General features: G+C 43.5%; 1 protein-coding gene across 6 annotated transcripts in view; it reads left to right on the top strand.

The window, feature by feature from the left end:
* LOC115162000 (nesprin-1) overlaps positions 1–17634 on the top strand; it is a 163333-nt gene that overhangs the window by 58608 nt on the left and 87091 nt on the right. For all 6 annotated transcript variants that reach the window (XM_029712888.1, XM_029712889.1, XM_029712891.1 and 3 more), the window contains 24 exons: positions 177–341; positions 552–664; positions 879–1047; positions 1306–1402; positions 1927–2129; positions 2458–2622; positions 2894–3046; positions 3338–3481; positions 3697–3864; positions 4589–4747; positions 5008–5172; positions 5398–5532; positions 5791–5949; positions 10283–10491; positions 10732–10840; positions 12006–12170; positions 12807–12974; positions 13676–13852; positions 14345–14485; positions 15698–15858; positions 16158–16308; positions 16609–16739; positions 17079–17175; positions 17344–17442. In XM_029712888.1, coding sequence (XP_029568748.1) covers positions 177–341; positions 552–664; positions 879–1047; positions 1306–1402; positions 1927–2129; positions 2458–2622; positions 2894–3046; positions 3338–3481; positions 3697–3864; positions 4589–4747; positions 5008–5172; positions 5398–5532; positions 5791–5949; positions 10283–10491; positions 10732–10840; positions 12006–12170; positions 12807–12974; positions 13676–13852; positions 14345–14485; positions 15698–15858; positions 16158–16308; positions 16609–16739; positions 17079–17175; positions 17344–17442 — 3603 coding nt within the window. The remainder of the gene's footprint in view (positions 1–176; positions 342–551; positions 665–878; positions 1048–1305; positions 1403–1926; positions 2130–2457; positions 2623–2893; positions 3047–3337; positions 3482–3696; positions 3865–4588; positions 4748–5007; positions 5173–5397; positions 5533–5790; positions 5950–10282; positions 10492–10731; positions 10841–12005; positions 12171–12806; positions 12975–13675; positions 13853–14344; positions 14486–15697; positions 15859–16157; positions 16309–16608; positions 16740–17078; positions 17176–17343; positions 17443–17634) is intronic.

The following is a 17634-nucleotide window of genomic DNA, read 5'->3' as shown; positions in this document are numbered from 1 at the left end:
CTTGGATTGGGGACCTGAAGAAGACCTGAGTGGTTGAAACAAATGTGTCATTAATAAACCACATGGAAGCATAGATTGCAGTGTGCAGAGTCTCTTTTTCCCAAATTTTACTGAAATAATGTTGATATCCAGCACCTTCTCAAAGACTTAGGATATGTAATATATTCCTATACTAGCTCCTGGACTGGCACATCCATCTGGATAAGTCGTTGCCTGGCCCCCTGGGGGTAATCGGAGCCTTGCTGCATCGAGCTGAGATCGCCCTGAGAGAGGAGATTCCCATCCAACAAGCTCATGAAGAGACAGCCAATGTGATCCAGAGGAAGCTGGAACAGCACAAGGTATTCAACAAGAGCAGATCCAATAATCCATATGGGTGTAAAACTATCCTTGGGTAGCCTAATAAGAAGGTACTGCAAATCTGACAATTTGTGATTTTGTTGTTCACATAAAAAAAGCTAACAACTGACAATTTTATTTTTGATGTTGCACCATAGTCTAAATGAAAACTCACATTGTTTGTTATCTACTGTGTATGTGCACGTGTGCAGGAGATCCTGAAGAACTTGGAGTCCCACAAACAGACGTTCCAGCAGATCCACCGAGACAGATCAGTAAACGGGGTCCCTGTCCCCCCCGAACAGCTCCAAGACATGGCCGAAAGGTCAGTCCATAGATTCCAGTCATTGCGCTAATGCTAGTTAGATTTGGCTCGCGTAACTAACGCTATCTTCCTTCATACTGGTTGCAGAGACATAAAAATGGTATCCATATGTTCATCTGACTTCATTGACAAAATCCCAAAGTATCCCTTTAAATAAGATGGATATTGATCAGTTTGATCAGAATATTGACTGATCTTCTACTTTTTACAACAGATTCAATTACGTGTCCACATCATCTTATGCCCACCTGATCAAACTGGAATTCTGGGAGATCAAGTACCGTCTGATGGCGTTTCTCATCCTGGCTGAGTCTAAGCTCAAGTCCTGGATCATCAAATATGGCCGCCGTGACTCTGTGGAACTACTGCTACAGAGCTACATTGTGAGTTGACCTTTTCATTCGTTGCTATAGGTTTGTGGAGCCAGGTGGTCCAGATCTGTTTGTGCTGTTTAGCCAACCTAATGTTTGACATGACAATGACCATAGGAGTTAGCAAGACAGCACAAACAGATCTAGGACCACCAAGCTAAGTTTGTGGACCTAGACAGCGTACATTTCTGGCCATAACATTTCCATGGATATTGTTCCAATTCTATCCTCATGATAATTCCATGCTAATCTCACCATCATTCCCAACAGACCTTCATCGAGGGACACATGTTCTTCGAACAGTATGAGACAACATTTAAGGCACTCAGGCAATCTGCAGATGTCTACGTCAAGTCTGATTGTTCATGTAAGATTGTTTTTCTTTTCCGTGTTTTATCTCAGATGTAATTTGATTGATTGTATTGTCTATCAGAGAGGACACACATACAGAAATAACTGTTGATTTGATATTCTAGGCATTAAGATCTGTAAGAAAGGTAAGTCTAGATTGATTTGGTACTGATGAACAATAGGTAACATGGTGTCCACACTAGCCTTCGATTGACTGTGCACTAGTAGTTCACTGGTCTGACCAAAAATCCAAGAAATCTGATATAACATCACAGTGCCTGTCTGTTTACTAACTACTCTATATTCCTCCTCAAAGACAATTACCTGTAAGACAATAACTCTTTGCATGATACAGTAACAAATACTCACAGTAGGTCTTTGAATGTGAAACACTGCATTCTTGATTTATGTATTCAAGGGAAACTTCACTGTACTGGGCTCTTTTAATAAGGTCTGGAGTAATTTAGGAGGTGACCCAGTAAACCACAAACAAATGATATGTCATGTTGAAGAGAGAACTAATTCCATGTTTCTTTCCAGCTGAGGAAGCGGAGGGTGTGGGTAAGTTCATGTCGGATGCGTCGGCCCAGTGGAAGAACCTGTCGGTGGAGGTGCGTAGTGTCCGTAGCATGCTGGAAGAGGTCATCTCTAACTGGGAGAAGTACAGCAGTACGGTGGCCGGACTGCAGGCCTGGTTGGAGGACGCAGAGCAGATGCTCAACCAGTCAGAGAACGACAAACGGGTGAGCATGAGGCTAAACGTATCAGGAGGACCAAAACATATCTTCATTCTATGTCAACAGCTGATGTTTTGACCATTGTGGGCATGGAATAAAGATAATCTCAGTTTACATTTCCACCTCCCTTTCCCTTCTTCTTGTTGGATTGATGTGCTCTATGGGACATCATTTCCTGTGAAGCGCTGAGCCTACATACTCTTCCTTACTGTGTAGATACCTACTACATCATCAAAGCTGACTGTTGGCCCCTTTAAATAATCTTCTACGCTTACAAACTGTTGCTATCAATTGTGTAGAGTTTATGAGTTTTTCTCTTCTTTCTCCCCCCCAGGACTTCTTCCGGAACCTTCCCCACTGGATCCAGCAGCACCTGGACATGAACGATGCAGGGAACTTCCTGATTGAGACGTGCGATGAGACCGTCTCCAGAGACTTGAAGCAGCAGCTGCTCCTTCTCAACGGGAGGTGGAGGGAGCTGTTTGTTAAAGTCAAACATGTAAATTAGTTTAAAATCTCCTGTTTTCTGCACACCTAGATTATGATTATTAAGAAGCATCCCACACGATTGGCCCTGAAACATGGCTGTGGGCTCCTAGATACCACAGGAGCCTACAGCCGTGCCTCAGGGCTAACCACTAGATGCAATTCTTAGGCTGTGAAACTCGGGTGTCATAAAATATCTCAGCATCACTTTTTAAGCACAGCTCAAATCATAAAGAAAAAGCTTGTCATCATTATTATTCCCTGCTCCTCTGTTTCCATGGCAGTATGCTAGAGTGGACGAGGTGGACAAGTGGAAGCAGGACTATCAGGACTGTATCGCTACTCTCAAAACCTTCATGGATGCAACCAACGACAAGATGACTGCCCCTGTCCAAGTGTCCTTCCTGAACGTCAGGACATTCGTTCAAGATGTTGAGGTACAGAACGTACACAGTGCTTTTCTATCAAACTTGAATGAACTCTCTATAAAGTGTTCAGCTTGGCTCACAGTGTTACGATGTCTATCAGTCACATATTCACAAAGCATATCAGAATAGATGTGCTGCTCTACAATTAGGTCCTCCCTGTAATTTGATTCATTCTGGTCTAAAAGCGCGAAACTGATCCAAGACTAGCAGCTACTCTGAGACGACTTTATGAATAAAGACCTTGGTAAAGGTAAGGAAAAGAGTACCCATGTTTGATCTATATACACTACATCCTTCCAGGACATCAAGAACAAGGTCCCGGCCATGGAGGCAGCCTGTAAGACAGCCAGCCGCACCGCCCAGCTGCTGATCAAAGACACGCCCGCGGAGGAGGTCTCTACCATGCTGGCTGTCATGGCTTCTATCAAGGAGGAGATGAGCAAGGTGACCATCCATCTCCATTTCATCTGTTCCTGTTTGAATTCTTAGGTTAAAAGTTGGGTAAAAAAAAAGACATTGCCCATATGTTGATGACTTTTTGCAAATCCTATCAGTTTTCCACGTCGTCACATTGTCTTTCCGATCAGCCATCTTTAGTATAGTCCTCTCCAGATGGCATTACCCCCATGACCTCCTCCCCCCTGTCCTCCTCCCGTCAGATAAAGGAGCGGTCTCTGCCGCTGCTACGGGAGGCCCAGTCCCTGCTGCCTGCTCTGGAGGAGATGGAGAAGAACATCACAGGGTTCTACCAGTCCCTAGAGAAAGCCAGCCGCATCACCTGCTCCAGGGACTCAGAGGCCCACGGGGACTTCAAACAGAAATGCCAGGTGACACATTACATCACACATTCTTATCCAGAGTGACTTACAATCAGTGTATTCAACTAAACACAGGTTGGTCAGGGGTTGAATGCAATGAGAGTGGAAACTGCGTGGAGGATGGTTAGAGTTTGGATTTGGTTGAGTTACTGCTACTTGCCTTTCATACTACAATATTAGACGGACTTGTTCTATTGTAGATACATTTTATACATGAATCACCTACAGGTAGTAACTGTGAAGTTATGTTTTAATTGAACATCATGCTGCTTAGTTGACCCATTATGTCATTATTAGTAGTGTTTGACTTGGGTAGGAGCTCACTGGAGCTGAAAACTGGCACCTCAATGTTCTACTGCTTGACCTCCTGTTCCTCTTATAGAATATTAGCTCAAAAGTATTGTGGATCTCCTGCTCCTAAATATAAACAGTACCAGCACCCAAAACGAGTATCAGAACTTTTTTCAGTCCAAGTCGAGAATTTAACATTTTAGTCATTTAGCAGACGCTCATATCCAGAGCAACTTACAGGAGCAATTATGATTAAGTGCCTTGCTCAAGAGCACACCTGCAGATTTTTCACCTGGTCGGCTCTGGGATTCAAACCAGCAACCTTTCGGTTATTGGCCCAAAGGTTTCAACCGCTACCTGCCTAACGCTAGGCTACCTGCCCCCACACTGATTATTAGTAACACAATGTCTCTTCACACTTCACTGCCTCTTCTTTCTCCAGGAGCTGGTGACCTTCACCCAGAGCTGTAAGAAGTGTCTGACTGTGATAGAGAATAACCATCAGAGTGTCCAGAGAACCCTGGACAGCAGTAAGACCCTACAGCACCTGGACATGGCCCTGCTGCAGAAGAGAGCCGCCGACCTCCAGGCCTCCTCACAGGTACAGTACCATAACACAACACTTAATGGGTTGTGTGTAACAGTTTGATAGTGTAAATGATTGAAGGAGGGAACATCATTCAACCAATCAATCAATCATGGGGCTTTGATAGAGGATAATAATGTGAAGAAGACAGAATGACGTAGCTGCCTTTTAGCGGATGTTCAGTTCACATCAATTCAATAGAACTTGTGTGAAGGACAGTTGTGTGTTGGGTGATGAGAACTGCTTGTGAGTATGTCTGTATTTGTGTATCACAGGCAATGATCAAGGAGTCTACTGAGTGGAAGAATCATGTGGAGGTCAACAGCAGCTTAATGAAGAGGTTTGACGAGTCCCGTGGCGAGCTGGAGAAGGTGCTGAAAGTCGCTCAGGCCTTTCTAAATGAGAGAGGCAACCCAGAAGACCTGCTAAAAAAACACACGGTAAGAGCAAGAGCTTGCGTCATGGTTAGGACCATAGTTTTAGACTTTATTTTATCTGGACAAACCAGATCTGACAATGACCATAGGACTTGGCTGTGTAGCACAACAGATGTGGACCAGGCTAGTCTGGACTGGGGATTCAGTAGAGAAGCACAAGGGGAGGAGGTGTAGAGTCATGTGGACATTGTGACAATCTCAGTGAGACATCTCTGTCAATGTTTGCAGGAGTTCTTTGTGCAGCTGGACCAGCAGGTCCTCGATGTGTTCCTGAAGGCCTGTGATGAACTGACAGACATAGTGCCTAAGGAGGAGCAGCAGAGTCTGCAGGAGACAGTCAGGAAACTGCACAGACACTGGAAGGTTAGTGCCATGTTGACAGAAAGGTAATGTACTAGCATAATCATTCAAAGCCTGCAAATGTAGAAATATTCTATTTTCACAGTTCCAAGATCCAAGTATTCTTATCACATTCCCCTTCAATGTCTTGTGCACTTTGTCGGTCCTGAATAGTCATATGACTGTCACATCTTGTTTTTATCGTATAGTAATATAATATTTTCAGGTTAAGAGTGAGATTGAAAGAGTTCCTAACTCCCTCTCTCCCTCCCCCTCTCTCAGGATGTCCAGACAGAGGCTCCCTACCACCTGCTGCATCTGAAGGTAGAGGTGGAACGGAGCAAGCTAATGGTCTCCATGCAGGAGTGTCAGTCAGAGCTGACCAGAGAGAACAGACACCTGGCTGGCATGGGGAGTGAGAGGCTGATCAAGGAACACAGGGTGAGACTAGCTGTGTCAGGTTGATGGCTGTGGTCTCTATCCTGAACTGATAGGATTAATGGCTGTGGTCTCTATCCTGAACTGATAGGATTAATGGCTGTGGTCTCTATCCTGAACTGATAGGAGTGATGGCTGTGGTCTCTATCCTGATCTGATAGGAGTGATGGCTGTTGTCTCTATCCTGAACTGATAGGAGGGATGGCTGTGGTCTCTATCCTGATCTGATAGGAGTGATGGCTGTTGTCTCTATCCTGATCTGATAGGAGTGATGGCTGTTGTCTCTATCCTGAACTGATATGATTAATGGCTGTGGTCTCTATCCTGAACTGATAGGAGTGATGGCTGTGGTCTCTATCCTGAACTGATAGGATTAATGGCTGTGGTATCTATCCTGATCTGATAGGATTAATGGCTGTGGTATCTATCCTGAACTGATAGGTTTAATGGCTGTGGTCTCTATCCTGATCTGATAGGATTAATGGCTGTGGTATCTGTCCTGATCTGATAGGATTAATGGCTGTGGTATCTATCCTGAACTGATAGGATTAATGGCTGTGGTCTCTATCCTGATCTGATAGGTTTAATGGCTGTGGTCTCTATCCTGATCTGATAGGATTAATGGCTGTGGTATCTATCCTGATCTGATAGGAGTGATGGCTGTGGTCTCTATCCTGAACTGATAGGAGTGATGGCTGTAGTCTCTATCGGTCATTCCATGGTGCAACTTAGTTTACTTTGCCATGATCACATGATCTAGCCCAGTGGTTCCCAAACTATTTATAGTCCCGTACCCCTTCAAACATTCAACCTCCAGCTGCGTACCCCCTCTAACACCAGGGTCAGCGCACTCTCAAATGTTGTTTTTTTGCCATCATTGTAAGCCTGCCACACACACACTATACAATACATTTATTAAACATAATAATGAGTGTGAGTTTTTGTCACAACCGGCTCATGGGAAGTGACAAAGAGCTCTTATAGGACCAGGGCACAAATAATAATATAATAATAATCTATAATTTTCTCTTTATTTAACCATCTTACATATAAAACCTTATTTGTTAATCGAAAATTGTGAATAATTCACCACAGGTTAATGAGAAGGGTGTTCTTGAAAGGATGCTCATAACTCTGCAATGTTGGGTTGTATTGGAGAGAGTCTCAGTCTTAAATCATTTTCCACACAGTCTGTGCCTGTATTTAGTTTTCATGCTAGTGAGGGCTGAGAATCCACTCTCACATAGGTAAGCGGTTGCAAAGGGCATCAGTGTGTTAACAGTGCGATTTACCAGGGTAGGATACTCTGAGTGCAGCCCAATCCAGAAATCTGGCAGTGGCTTCTGATTAAATAAAATTTTCACAGAACCGCTTGTTGCAATTTTGATGAGGCTCTCTTGTTCAGATATCGGTAAGTGGACTGGAGGCAGGGCATGAAAGGGATAACGAATCCAGTTGTTTGACTAGTCCGTTTCGGGAAAGTACCTGCTTAATTGTGCACCAAACTCGCTCAGGTGCTTCGCTATATTACATTTGACATTGTCCATAAGCTTGAGTTCATTTGCACACAAAAACTCATACAATGATGGAAAGACCTGTGTGTTGTCCTTGTTAATGCAGACAGAGAAGAGCTCCAACTTCTTAATCATAGCCTCAATTTTGTCCCACACATTGAATATAGTTGTGGAGAATCCCTGTAATACTAGATTCAGATCATTCAGGCGAGAAAAAACATCACTCAGATAGGCCAGTCGTGTGAGAAACTCGTCATCATGCAAACGGTCAGAAAAGTGAAAATGATGGTCAGTAAAGAAAACTTTAAACTTGTCTCTCAATTAAAAAAAACGTGTAAATACTTTTCCCCTTGATAACCAGCGCACTTCTGTATGTTGTAAAAACGTTACATATCGCTGCCCATATCATTGCATAGTGCAGAAAATACACTAGAGTTCAGGGGCCTTGCTTTAACAAAGTTAACCATTGTCACTGTAGTGTCCAAAACGGCTTTCAAGCTGTCAGGCATTCCCTTGGCAGCAAGAGCCTCTCGGTGGATGCTGCAGTATACCCAAGTGGCGTCGGGAGCAACTGCTTGCACGCGCGTAACCACTCCACTATGTCTCCCTGTCATGGCTTTTGCGCGATCAGTACATATATTGACCACCAAAGTCCATTTGAAAAAAATCCTCTCCTGTTGTCCTGGTTTCCAGGGGTTTGCAGAGGAGGATGTCTTCCTTAATTGACCCCCCCATAAACGTAACAGACATATACCAGGCACTGTGCCAGGCCCACCACGTCTGTTGACCCATCCAGCTGTAACGCATAGAATTCACTGGCTTGCATGCGAAGCAGTAATTGTTTCAAAGCATGTCCTGCCATATCACTGATGCGTCGTGAAACAGTGTTGTTTGATGAAGAATATGTCTGTATAGTTTTGGGCCTTTTCCCCCAGCATTGTCCCAGCCATATCTGCAGCAGCAGGAAGAATTAAGTCCTCCACAATAGCATGGGTCTTGCCTGTCCTAGCCACTCGGTAGCTCACCATACAAGACACTTCTAGCTCCTTCTTATGAATGGTATATGTTGCTTTTATACATGTCTTACTACTTGAAATTCGTCTTAATTCTCGCTCAAAAAACTCCTGTGGCTTATTTTTTAAATGGGCATGCTTTGTTTCTAAATGTCTGCGCAAGAGTGAAGGTTTCACCGAGTTGTGAGATATTTGCACATATAACACACTGTGGCTGAGGAAAGGCACTACTCCCAATATAAATGAACCCCAACTCAATGTAGTTCTCATCATATTTGCCCCTTTTCGATGGTCCAACGTCCCTGTCTGTTGTTCGGTGCTTTTCTTAAGCCTAGGCGTCCCGCTAGCGGGACAACTTCCAGTGAAACTGGAGGGCACGCAATTCAAATAAATAATCATAAAAAGTATGGATATTAAACATTTAGGTACATATAAGTGTCTTATATCGGTTGAAAGCTTAAATTCTTGTTTATCTAACTGCACTGACCGATTTACAGTAGCTATTACAGCAAAAACATGCCATGCGATTGTTTGAGGACAGTGCCCCACATCAAAATATTTTTCACAATAAATTCACAAATAGCGAATAAATATTCACTTACTTTTTGAAAATCTTCCTCTGATTTGTCATCCAAAGGGTCCCAGCTATAACCCAGCTATAACACATTTAGTGTCGTTTTGTTAGATAAAATCCTTCTTTATATCCCAAAAAGTCAGTTTAGTTAGCGCCATCGATTTGAGTAATCCACTCGTTCAACATGCAGAGAAAGGAATCCGAAAATCTACCTCTAAACTTTGTTTCAACAAGTCAAAATACATTTCTCATCACTCTTCAGATACCTTAAAATGTAATCAAACTATAATATTTCTTACGGAAAGAAGTATGTTCAATAGGAAACCAATTTTAGCAGGTGCGTCCTGTCTTCATGGTGCGCGCAAACACGAATTTCCAAGACTGTGTCCCTGTACTAAAACTGATATTTCTTATTCGTTTCGGAAGTTACTAGCCTGAAACCTTGATCATAGGCACCCTGTGGAAGCCATAGGAATTGCATGCTGGGAGCTAATTTTCAGTATGCCCTTATACTTGCCATTGCAAGAGCATGGTCTCTCAACAAAACAAAAAATTCAAGTTGTTTTTTCTTTGGATTTTCTCCTACCATATCTATTGTGTTATATTCTCCTACATTATTTTAACATTTCTACAAACTTCAAAGTGTTTTCTTTCCAACGGTACCAATTATATGCTTATCCTGGCTACAGGGCCTGAGCAACAGGCAGTTTACTTTGGGCACATCATTCAGGCGGAAATTGAGAAAAAAGGGGCCTAGCTCTTCGGTTGCATCAGATTCACAACTGTTAGTGTCCATGCTAGCTGGGCTAACAACAAATGTAGAATTACTGATGCTAACATTGGATGTGCTCGTGGAAGCAGAACAACTTGTGTCGTCGACAGGTGCAGGTGTAGTACTGCTGGTAGTAGCAGTACTACCAGTAGGGCTGGTATGTGTCTCTATGGATGCGGGCCTTACTAAATGTGAAGATAACAGTTTTTTTTAATAAATTTTTTTAAATGTGAATCACATATTTATTTGGCGTACCCCCGACAGCATTGCGTGTACCCCTGGGAATAACTGATCTAGCCCATATCAGGTAGTGAATGTGTGGGGACCCCTAGCCTGGTACTATGACAGTCACTGTGCTGGTCCGCAGTGCATATTTCAGAAAAGCAATTAGATTAATTTAGCACTTGATGTCTCCCTGTGAGAGAGTTTGTCACATGAACGATGTACCTTTACCGTCCTGCAGGACTTCTTCAGGGAGAAGGGTCCTCAGTCTCTGTGTGAGAAGAAACTACAGCTGATGGAGGAACTGTGTCAGATGCTTCCGGACAGCAACCCAGCCCACCAGACCCTGGACAGCTCTAAGAAGGCCTACTCTGAGCTCTGGGAGGAGATAGATAGCACCCATCACAATCTGATGCAGCACCCTGATAAGTGGGAGGAGTTTAACACCAGGTAACAAGGCCTCACGAATGATACTGATTCAAGACGGTCACAATCATGATTTGTATCATTGTTAACATATCATTTTGTTTTGTTTTTTGTAACATTTTGTTTTTGGACCTTTTCTTAGTCACTCACTATCCACATTGATGCACTGACTTATGCCGAATCACCAATCCTTTTTAACGTAATGAAAACTGAAATATTAGATGGCTATACAGTATGATCATACTTTGCCCATGTTCATCCCAGGTTCTCCGAGTTGTCAGCCTGGCTTTCGTCTAAAGAGAGCCAACTCAGACTGCTCAGGAACAGAGCAAACGACCCCAGCAAGCACGAACAGGTCAAGGCCACCATCACAGTAAGTATGATGGGAATCCCTCATGCTCTGTATGTTAGACAAGGCAGAGATTTCACAGACCTATCCTCGTATCCATACTGTATGTCCTGAAGGCAGATATCATTGACCTATCCTCGTATCCAAACTGTATGTCCTGAAGGCAGATATCATTGACCTATCCTCGTATCTATACTGTATGTCCTGAAGGCAGATATCATTGACCTATCCTCGTATCCAAACTGTATGTCCTGAAGGCAGATATCATTGACCTATCCTCGTATCCAAACTGTATGTCCTGAAGGCAGATATCATTGACCTATCCTCGTATCCAAACTGTATGTCCTGAAGGCAGATATCATTGACCTATCCTCGTATCCAAACTGTATGTCCTGAAGGCAGATATCATTGACCTATCCTCGTATCCAAACTGTATGTCCTGAAGGCAGATATCATTGACCTATCCTCGTATCCATACTGTATGTCCTGAAGGCAGATATCATTGACCTATCCTCGTATCCAAACTGTATGTCCTGAAGGCAGATATCATTGACCTATCCTCGTATCCATACTGTATGTCCTGAAGGCAGATATCATTGACCTATCCTCGTATCCAAACTGTATGTCCTGAAGGCAGATATCATTGACCTATCCTCGTATCCAAACTGTATGTCCTGAAGGCAGATATCATTGACCTATCCTCGTATCCAAACTGTATGTCCTGAAGGCAGATATCATTGACCTATCCTCGTATCCAAACTGTATGTCCTGAAGGCAGATATCATTGACCTATCCTCGTATCCAAACTGTATGTCCTGAAGGCAGATATCATTGACCTATCCTCGTATCCAAACTGTATGTCCTGAAGGCAGATATCATTGACCTATCCTCGTATCCAAACTGTATGTCCTGAAGGCAGATATCATTGACCTATCCTCGTATCTATACTGTATGTCCTGAAGGCAGCTTTCGTCGCCATACAGCATACATGTCATGGTTCTCCAGTAAATCACTGGGAGCAATATAGAGTTTATGTGCCATTGGTATGCACCTTGTTAACCCACAGCTCTTACTTTATGGTGCATGGCAACAATAGAGTTGGTTTCAGTACATACAACATGGATTTGAGGCTATCAAAGACCTAGGTAAGCTTGATAACCTATGTCACTTCCCGCTCTCCCCTCTCCAGGAGCTGAGGAACGATGCAGAGCTGCAGGAGGGGAACCTGGGCTGGCTGAAGTCCCGGCTGGCTGTGCTGATAGAGATCTGCTCCGAGACGGATGCACAGAGTCAGGCTGGGGCAATCAATAAACTTTCCACCAACTTCAAGGGCCTCCTCTCCTATCTCACTGAGGTAAGGAAAGACTGGGACTGCAGCTGACACCGTGCTCCTCCCAAATATATTTGTGTATTGTAGGGGAGGGTTGAGAGCAGAGCAAAAGACAGATTTCCGATCAACATAATATGGTCAATCAAGATGATAAAAGGGTTTGAAATAAGCTAGCGAGCACTGAAGCATACTGTCATCCTTACCTGCTCACCAGGACACACAGTCAGAAGATTCACAGCATTAGATGGCTAGCCTGGGCGCCAGTCTTTTCTGTTCTCTTGTACCCACAATGCCACACTCCCTCTGTCTTTGGATTGTCAGTCCACTGTTGTGTCTTTTCAGGGTCGATGGTATGTCTTATCACTGAGTGAGGCCGTATCATTTTCCACTGTGTTCTCTTCCTGTCTGAAAAAGCCATTAGTTGTAAACTACTTGGTTTTAACAATAAAATATAGATTTATAAAGCAACCTTCATAAATCAATTGTCCTGCCAAGAGATCATTGTCGTACAAAGAGTTAAAGAACAGTTTTCATATTCAGTTGGTTCCAGTGTTCATCTACCTTGGTTTGAAAACAGTGGTGATAGCGTTTCCTTTTTTTCTATATTGTTTTTGAGAGTTGCTGAATGTCATTTTTTTCCTCTGTGTTCTTGTCTCCCAGTCTGAGAAGGTGGTGCTGGCGGTGGGGGACTGTGTGCAGTTCAGGGAGGAGGTGCGTGGTGCACTGAATGAGCTGGAGCAGGGTCAGCAGGAGGTACACCTGGAGGTGACCAGGATACTGGACTCTGAGACCGTCAGGGAGGCCCAGCAATTGCTCCAGGTTCACCAGGTAAGTCGGACTGGAGTGGAACTGTTCGGCATCTGACTGTAAGGCGCTACAGAGGGTAGTGCGTACGGCCCAGTACATCCCTGGGACCAGGCTTCCTGCCATGCAGGACCTATATACCAGGCTGTGTCAGATGAAGGCCCAAACATTTTTCAAAGACTCCAGTCACCCAAGTCATAGAATGTTCTCTCTGCTACCACATGGCAAGCGGTACCAGAGCTCCAACTCTTGGACCTAAAGGCTCCTTAACAGTTTCTACCCTCAAGCCATAAGACTGTTGAACAATTAATCAAATGGCCACCCGGACTATTTACATTGACCCCCACTTTTGTTTTTACACTGCTGCTACTCGCTGTTTATTATCTATGTGTAGTCACTTTACAAATTACCTGGACTAACCTGTACCCCCGCACATTGACTCGGTACCGGTACGCCCTGTATATAACCTCGTTATTTTTATGTCATTTTATTGTGTCATTCTCAAAGGGTTCTGCAATGTTAAATAATTGAGTTGAGGCAACATAATATTGAATATTGTATTCATGGAAGAAAATTATGCTTTTTGTGGTTGTAAAAAATATATATATATATATGTATAACGTCATAATGAACAGTCAAAAAGTAATACACTATATGATGTTTACAGCCTTTAAATGAGATCCAAACACCAAACACGTTGATTTTCTCCTCTCTCCTGCCTGCAGCAACAGCTGAAGCGCCTGCGTATGAAGAGGAAGGATGTGCAGCAGCAGATCGCTAGGGGCCATCAGCTACAGGCTGAGGAGGGGCTGGGGGAGACCTTACAGCAGGACCTACAGAGTCTAGAGACAACACTCAGCAACATGGACCACACCATGGACTTACAGGAGCAGGAGTTAGAGGTGAGCTCTCTCACCGACTGTACCTTCTGGGGTTATTGGATATTGTCTGTGTACTCAATGTCCCCATGTGTTCCTCTGTGTATTGTCTGTGTACTGAAAGTCCCCATGTGTTCCTCTGTGCATTATCTGTGTACTGAAAGTCCCCATGTGTTCCTCTGTGCATTATCTGTGTACTGAAAGTCCCCATGTGTTCCTCTGTGTATTATCTGTGTACTGAAAGTCCCCATGTGTTCCTCTGTGTATTGTCTGTGTACTGAAAGTCCCCATGTGTTCCTCTGTGTATTATTTGTGCACTGAAAGTCCCCATGTGTTCCTCTGTGTATTATCTGTGCAATCAATGTCCCCATGTGTTCCTCTGTGTATTATCTGTGTACTCAATGTCCCCGTTTGTCCATCTGTACATGTGTTTATTATCTGTGATCAATTATCTTTGTTTGTCCCCAGGTGTCATGGTGTTAATCTGTGTATTGAATGTCCCCATTTGTCCCCCAGGTGACTCTGTCTGCATGGCAGGAGTTTGACAGCCAGCAGAGGACAGTGCAGGAGTTTGTTACCAGGGCGCTCTCTGTCATGGACAGAGACCTGAACTTTAGCAGCCCAGAGAGCCTGGCTACTGAACTGGACCAGGCCAGGGTGAGTGAGAAGTGAATTTAGTGAGCATGTTAGTGTGACAGTTGACACTTCTGAATGATAGTTGACAGTTGGCAGGGCTGTTGGAATCAATCAATCAATCAAATGTATTTTATAAAGCCCTTTTTACATCAGCCAATGTCACAAAGTGCTGTACAGAAACCCAGCCTAAAACCCCAAACAGCAAGCAATGCAGATGTAGAAGCATGTAGAAGCACGGAATCCCATCCAGTGTTGGCAATTTAGCATCTTTGTCTCTATATAGCGAGTTTTCAGACCCCTCCAGCGACTTTTATTGGTGAAAGAGTCTTGCGCCAATTTCCACTACTTTTCAGGCTGCCTTTAGGGAGATTTGACTCTGTGGGTTTTTTGGGGGGTTTTCATAGCATTTAGTGACTTTTCCCACTGCCGCAAATAAGAGTGGGAGAAGCTGTCTGTGCAACAGAAGTCACAGTAATGGTGCACACACAGGCAGAGAACCCCAATGGGAGAGGGAGTGTGGCGGGAGGGGGGGGGGGGGGGGGGGGGGGGGAACATTATGTCGGGGACCGCGGCTCTGCCACAGCAAGGCAAATAGGTGCTGTGATGTTGTATTGGCAACGGCAAAATGTAATCTGGGAACTTCTAGCAACAAATCAAGGAGCCGATAGCAATTTTTTATTTTTTATTTCACCTTTATTTAATCAGGTAGGCTAGTTGAGAACAAGTTCTAATTTGCAACTGTGAACTGGCCAAGATAAAGCAAAGCAGTTCGACACATACAACAACACAGTTACACATGGAATAAACAAACATACAATCAATAATACAGTAGGAAAATCTATATACAGCATGTGCAAATGAGGTAGGATAAGAGAGGTAAGGCAATAAATAGGCCATGGTGGCAAAGTAATTACAATATAGCAATTAAACACTGGAATGGTAGGATGTGCAGAGGATGAATGTGCAAGTTGAGATACTGGGGTGCAAAGGAGCAAGATAAATAAATAAATACAGTATGGGGATGAGGTAGTTTGGATGGGCTGTGATCAATTCTCCCATCAAGTGTATATTTGGGTGATTTAGGCTCCTTATCGTGTCTTTATCTTTCAAAGTTGGCTATTCAGGCTAGATATTGAGATTAAGATTTTAAAACCTTTCAAGAATAATTCAACCTTGTCATATCACAAAGTGTCAGTGACATTCTGACTCTCACATTCTCCGTTGTCATAACAGGTCCTTTTAAAGCAGAGTGAAGCAGAAGCCTGCATGGTGAACACCCTGTTGAGGAAAGCAGCAGAGATCCAGCTTGGCCCAAAGAACACCACCTTGCTACTAGAGCAAGCCCGCTCCCTCAGCGAACAGCTGGACAAAGTGGAGGCTGGCCTCAAGAAAGAGTAAATACAACACCTCCTCTCCCCCTCCTTCTCTTCCTTCTCCTCCTTCTCCTCCTGCTCCGCCTCCTCCTCTTCCTCCTAGTCGAGAATCTAATCTGAGCCTTTATTCATAAAAGCTGATCTAGGATCAGTTTTGCCTTTTAGATCATAATGAATAACATTACATGGAGAGCGAGGACCTGATCCTAGATCAGCACTCCTACTCTCAGACACTTTATGAATATGGGCTCGGAACTCTTTGTTGTGTTGTTTAGCTACCCAGTTTTGTGATAAACTCAATTAGTCGCACTCTTTTCTAGCGCCAACGCTCTTGATGGGATGAAGAATCAGTGGACTCGGTTTGGGACGGAGCTTGAGGCCTTCTCCTCATGGATCTCTGAGAAAGAGAAAGAAATGGACGCTCTAAAGAGTTCTGCTGCTCCACTTGGACAACAGATCAACACAGTAAAGGTACTGTCAGCCACCTCTGCATTTCCTTTATATGTTCTACCACATATTCTCTAGACAGTATGGGCAACATCTAGACAGTATGCACAACATCTTGATGATTTACAAGATTTTCCATCTTTGACTCAAATCAGTGATCAAATCAAGGTAGCTCATTTCAACAGATCATTCATACCTTAACTTGAATGACTCAAACATTGAACCTTTAAACCATTAAAACCTGCTTACAAAAATGATCTGACAATAAAAAAACAACAGCATTAGGTAACAATCTTTATCCTCCTCCCTCCTCCCTCCTCCCAGGCGGTGGGTGTGGAGCTGGGGGACAAGACGAAGGTGTTATCCCAGCTAGAAGCCCACTCCCAGGCCCTGGCCCAGTTCATCTCCTCTGGGGAGGCAGCCCGTATCAAGGCTCGGCTCACCCAGATCGGCAGGTACTGACGTGTGGATGGTTTTACCTACCTTAGTTGAATGCTCTGACTGTAAACATGTAAATGTAATGTAAATGTACATTTCTCTGGGTAAGAGCATCTGCTAAATGACAGAAATGTTGATGTAATGTAAATGATGAATGTATTTACTGATGGTTTTAACTACAACTTTTTTTTCAGGGTTAATAATTAATTGCATTATGTACTACATGTTAAAGTTAGTCATAATACTGTATATTGAGGTCTTGTTCTGGACAATCCAGTTCCTATGTGTTTTATCTATGCAAGGCTCTTTTGCTTTGTGCTACCAAAAGTTGCTGAGTGTTATCGTTTCATCTGCAGATACTGGGAGGAGCTCAGGGAGAGTGTGGAGCAGCTAGAAGGACAGCTGCAGGAGAGCTCCTCCGCACAGCATCGCTTCAACACCAGCCTGGAAGAGGTACGACTGAATAAAGACTTTTGTTTATTCTTGAGTAACCTTGGGAGAACGAGTAGAATTACCACTAGCTATACGTCACCACTAGAACCAATAAAAATAACCCTTAGAAGTGTTAGAGGAAATGATGAATGTCAAAATCAATGATTGTCTGAATTATGTTATTTAAAGGCCAAAATAACACTTGGTGATCTCCATAAGAAACTGGACCATCCTGTCACTTCCTGTACCTCCTCGTCAGAGACCTACAAATGTCTCCAGAACCACATGGTATGTCTTTCACTCTGGTTTCATCATTGCGATGTATTGACAACTACTTATTTAATTACTTGCTTAGGCTACTTCATTTTCCTAATTTCATGTCAGACATAAGGCCACAATGGGTTCCTTCTACTGTTTCCTGTTCTTGGAGATACACATTTTAATCTTTAAGGTTGTACATTTACAATGTCTCCATGGCAC

The sequence above is a fragment of the Salmo trutta genome, chromosome 25 (genome assembly GCF_901001165.1).
Source record: "Salmo trutta chromosome 25, fSalTru1.1, whole genome shotgun sequence".
NCBI classification, from domain to species: domain Eukaryota; kingdom Metazoa; phylum Chordata; class Actinopteri; order Salmoniformes; family Salmonidae; genus Salmo; species Salmo trutta.
The sequence above is the reverse complement of the archived record's forward strand: the minus strand, read 5'-3'. Positions and strand labels throughout refer to the sequence as shown.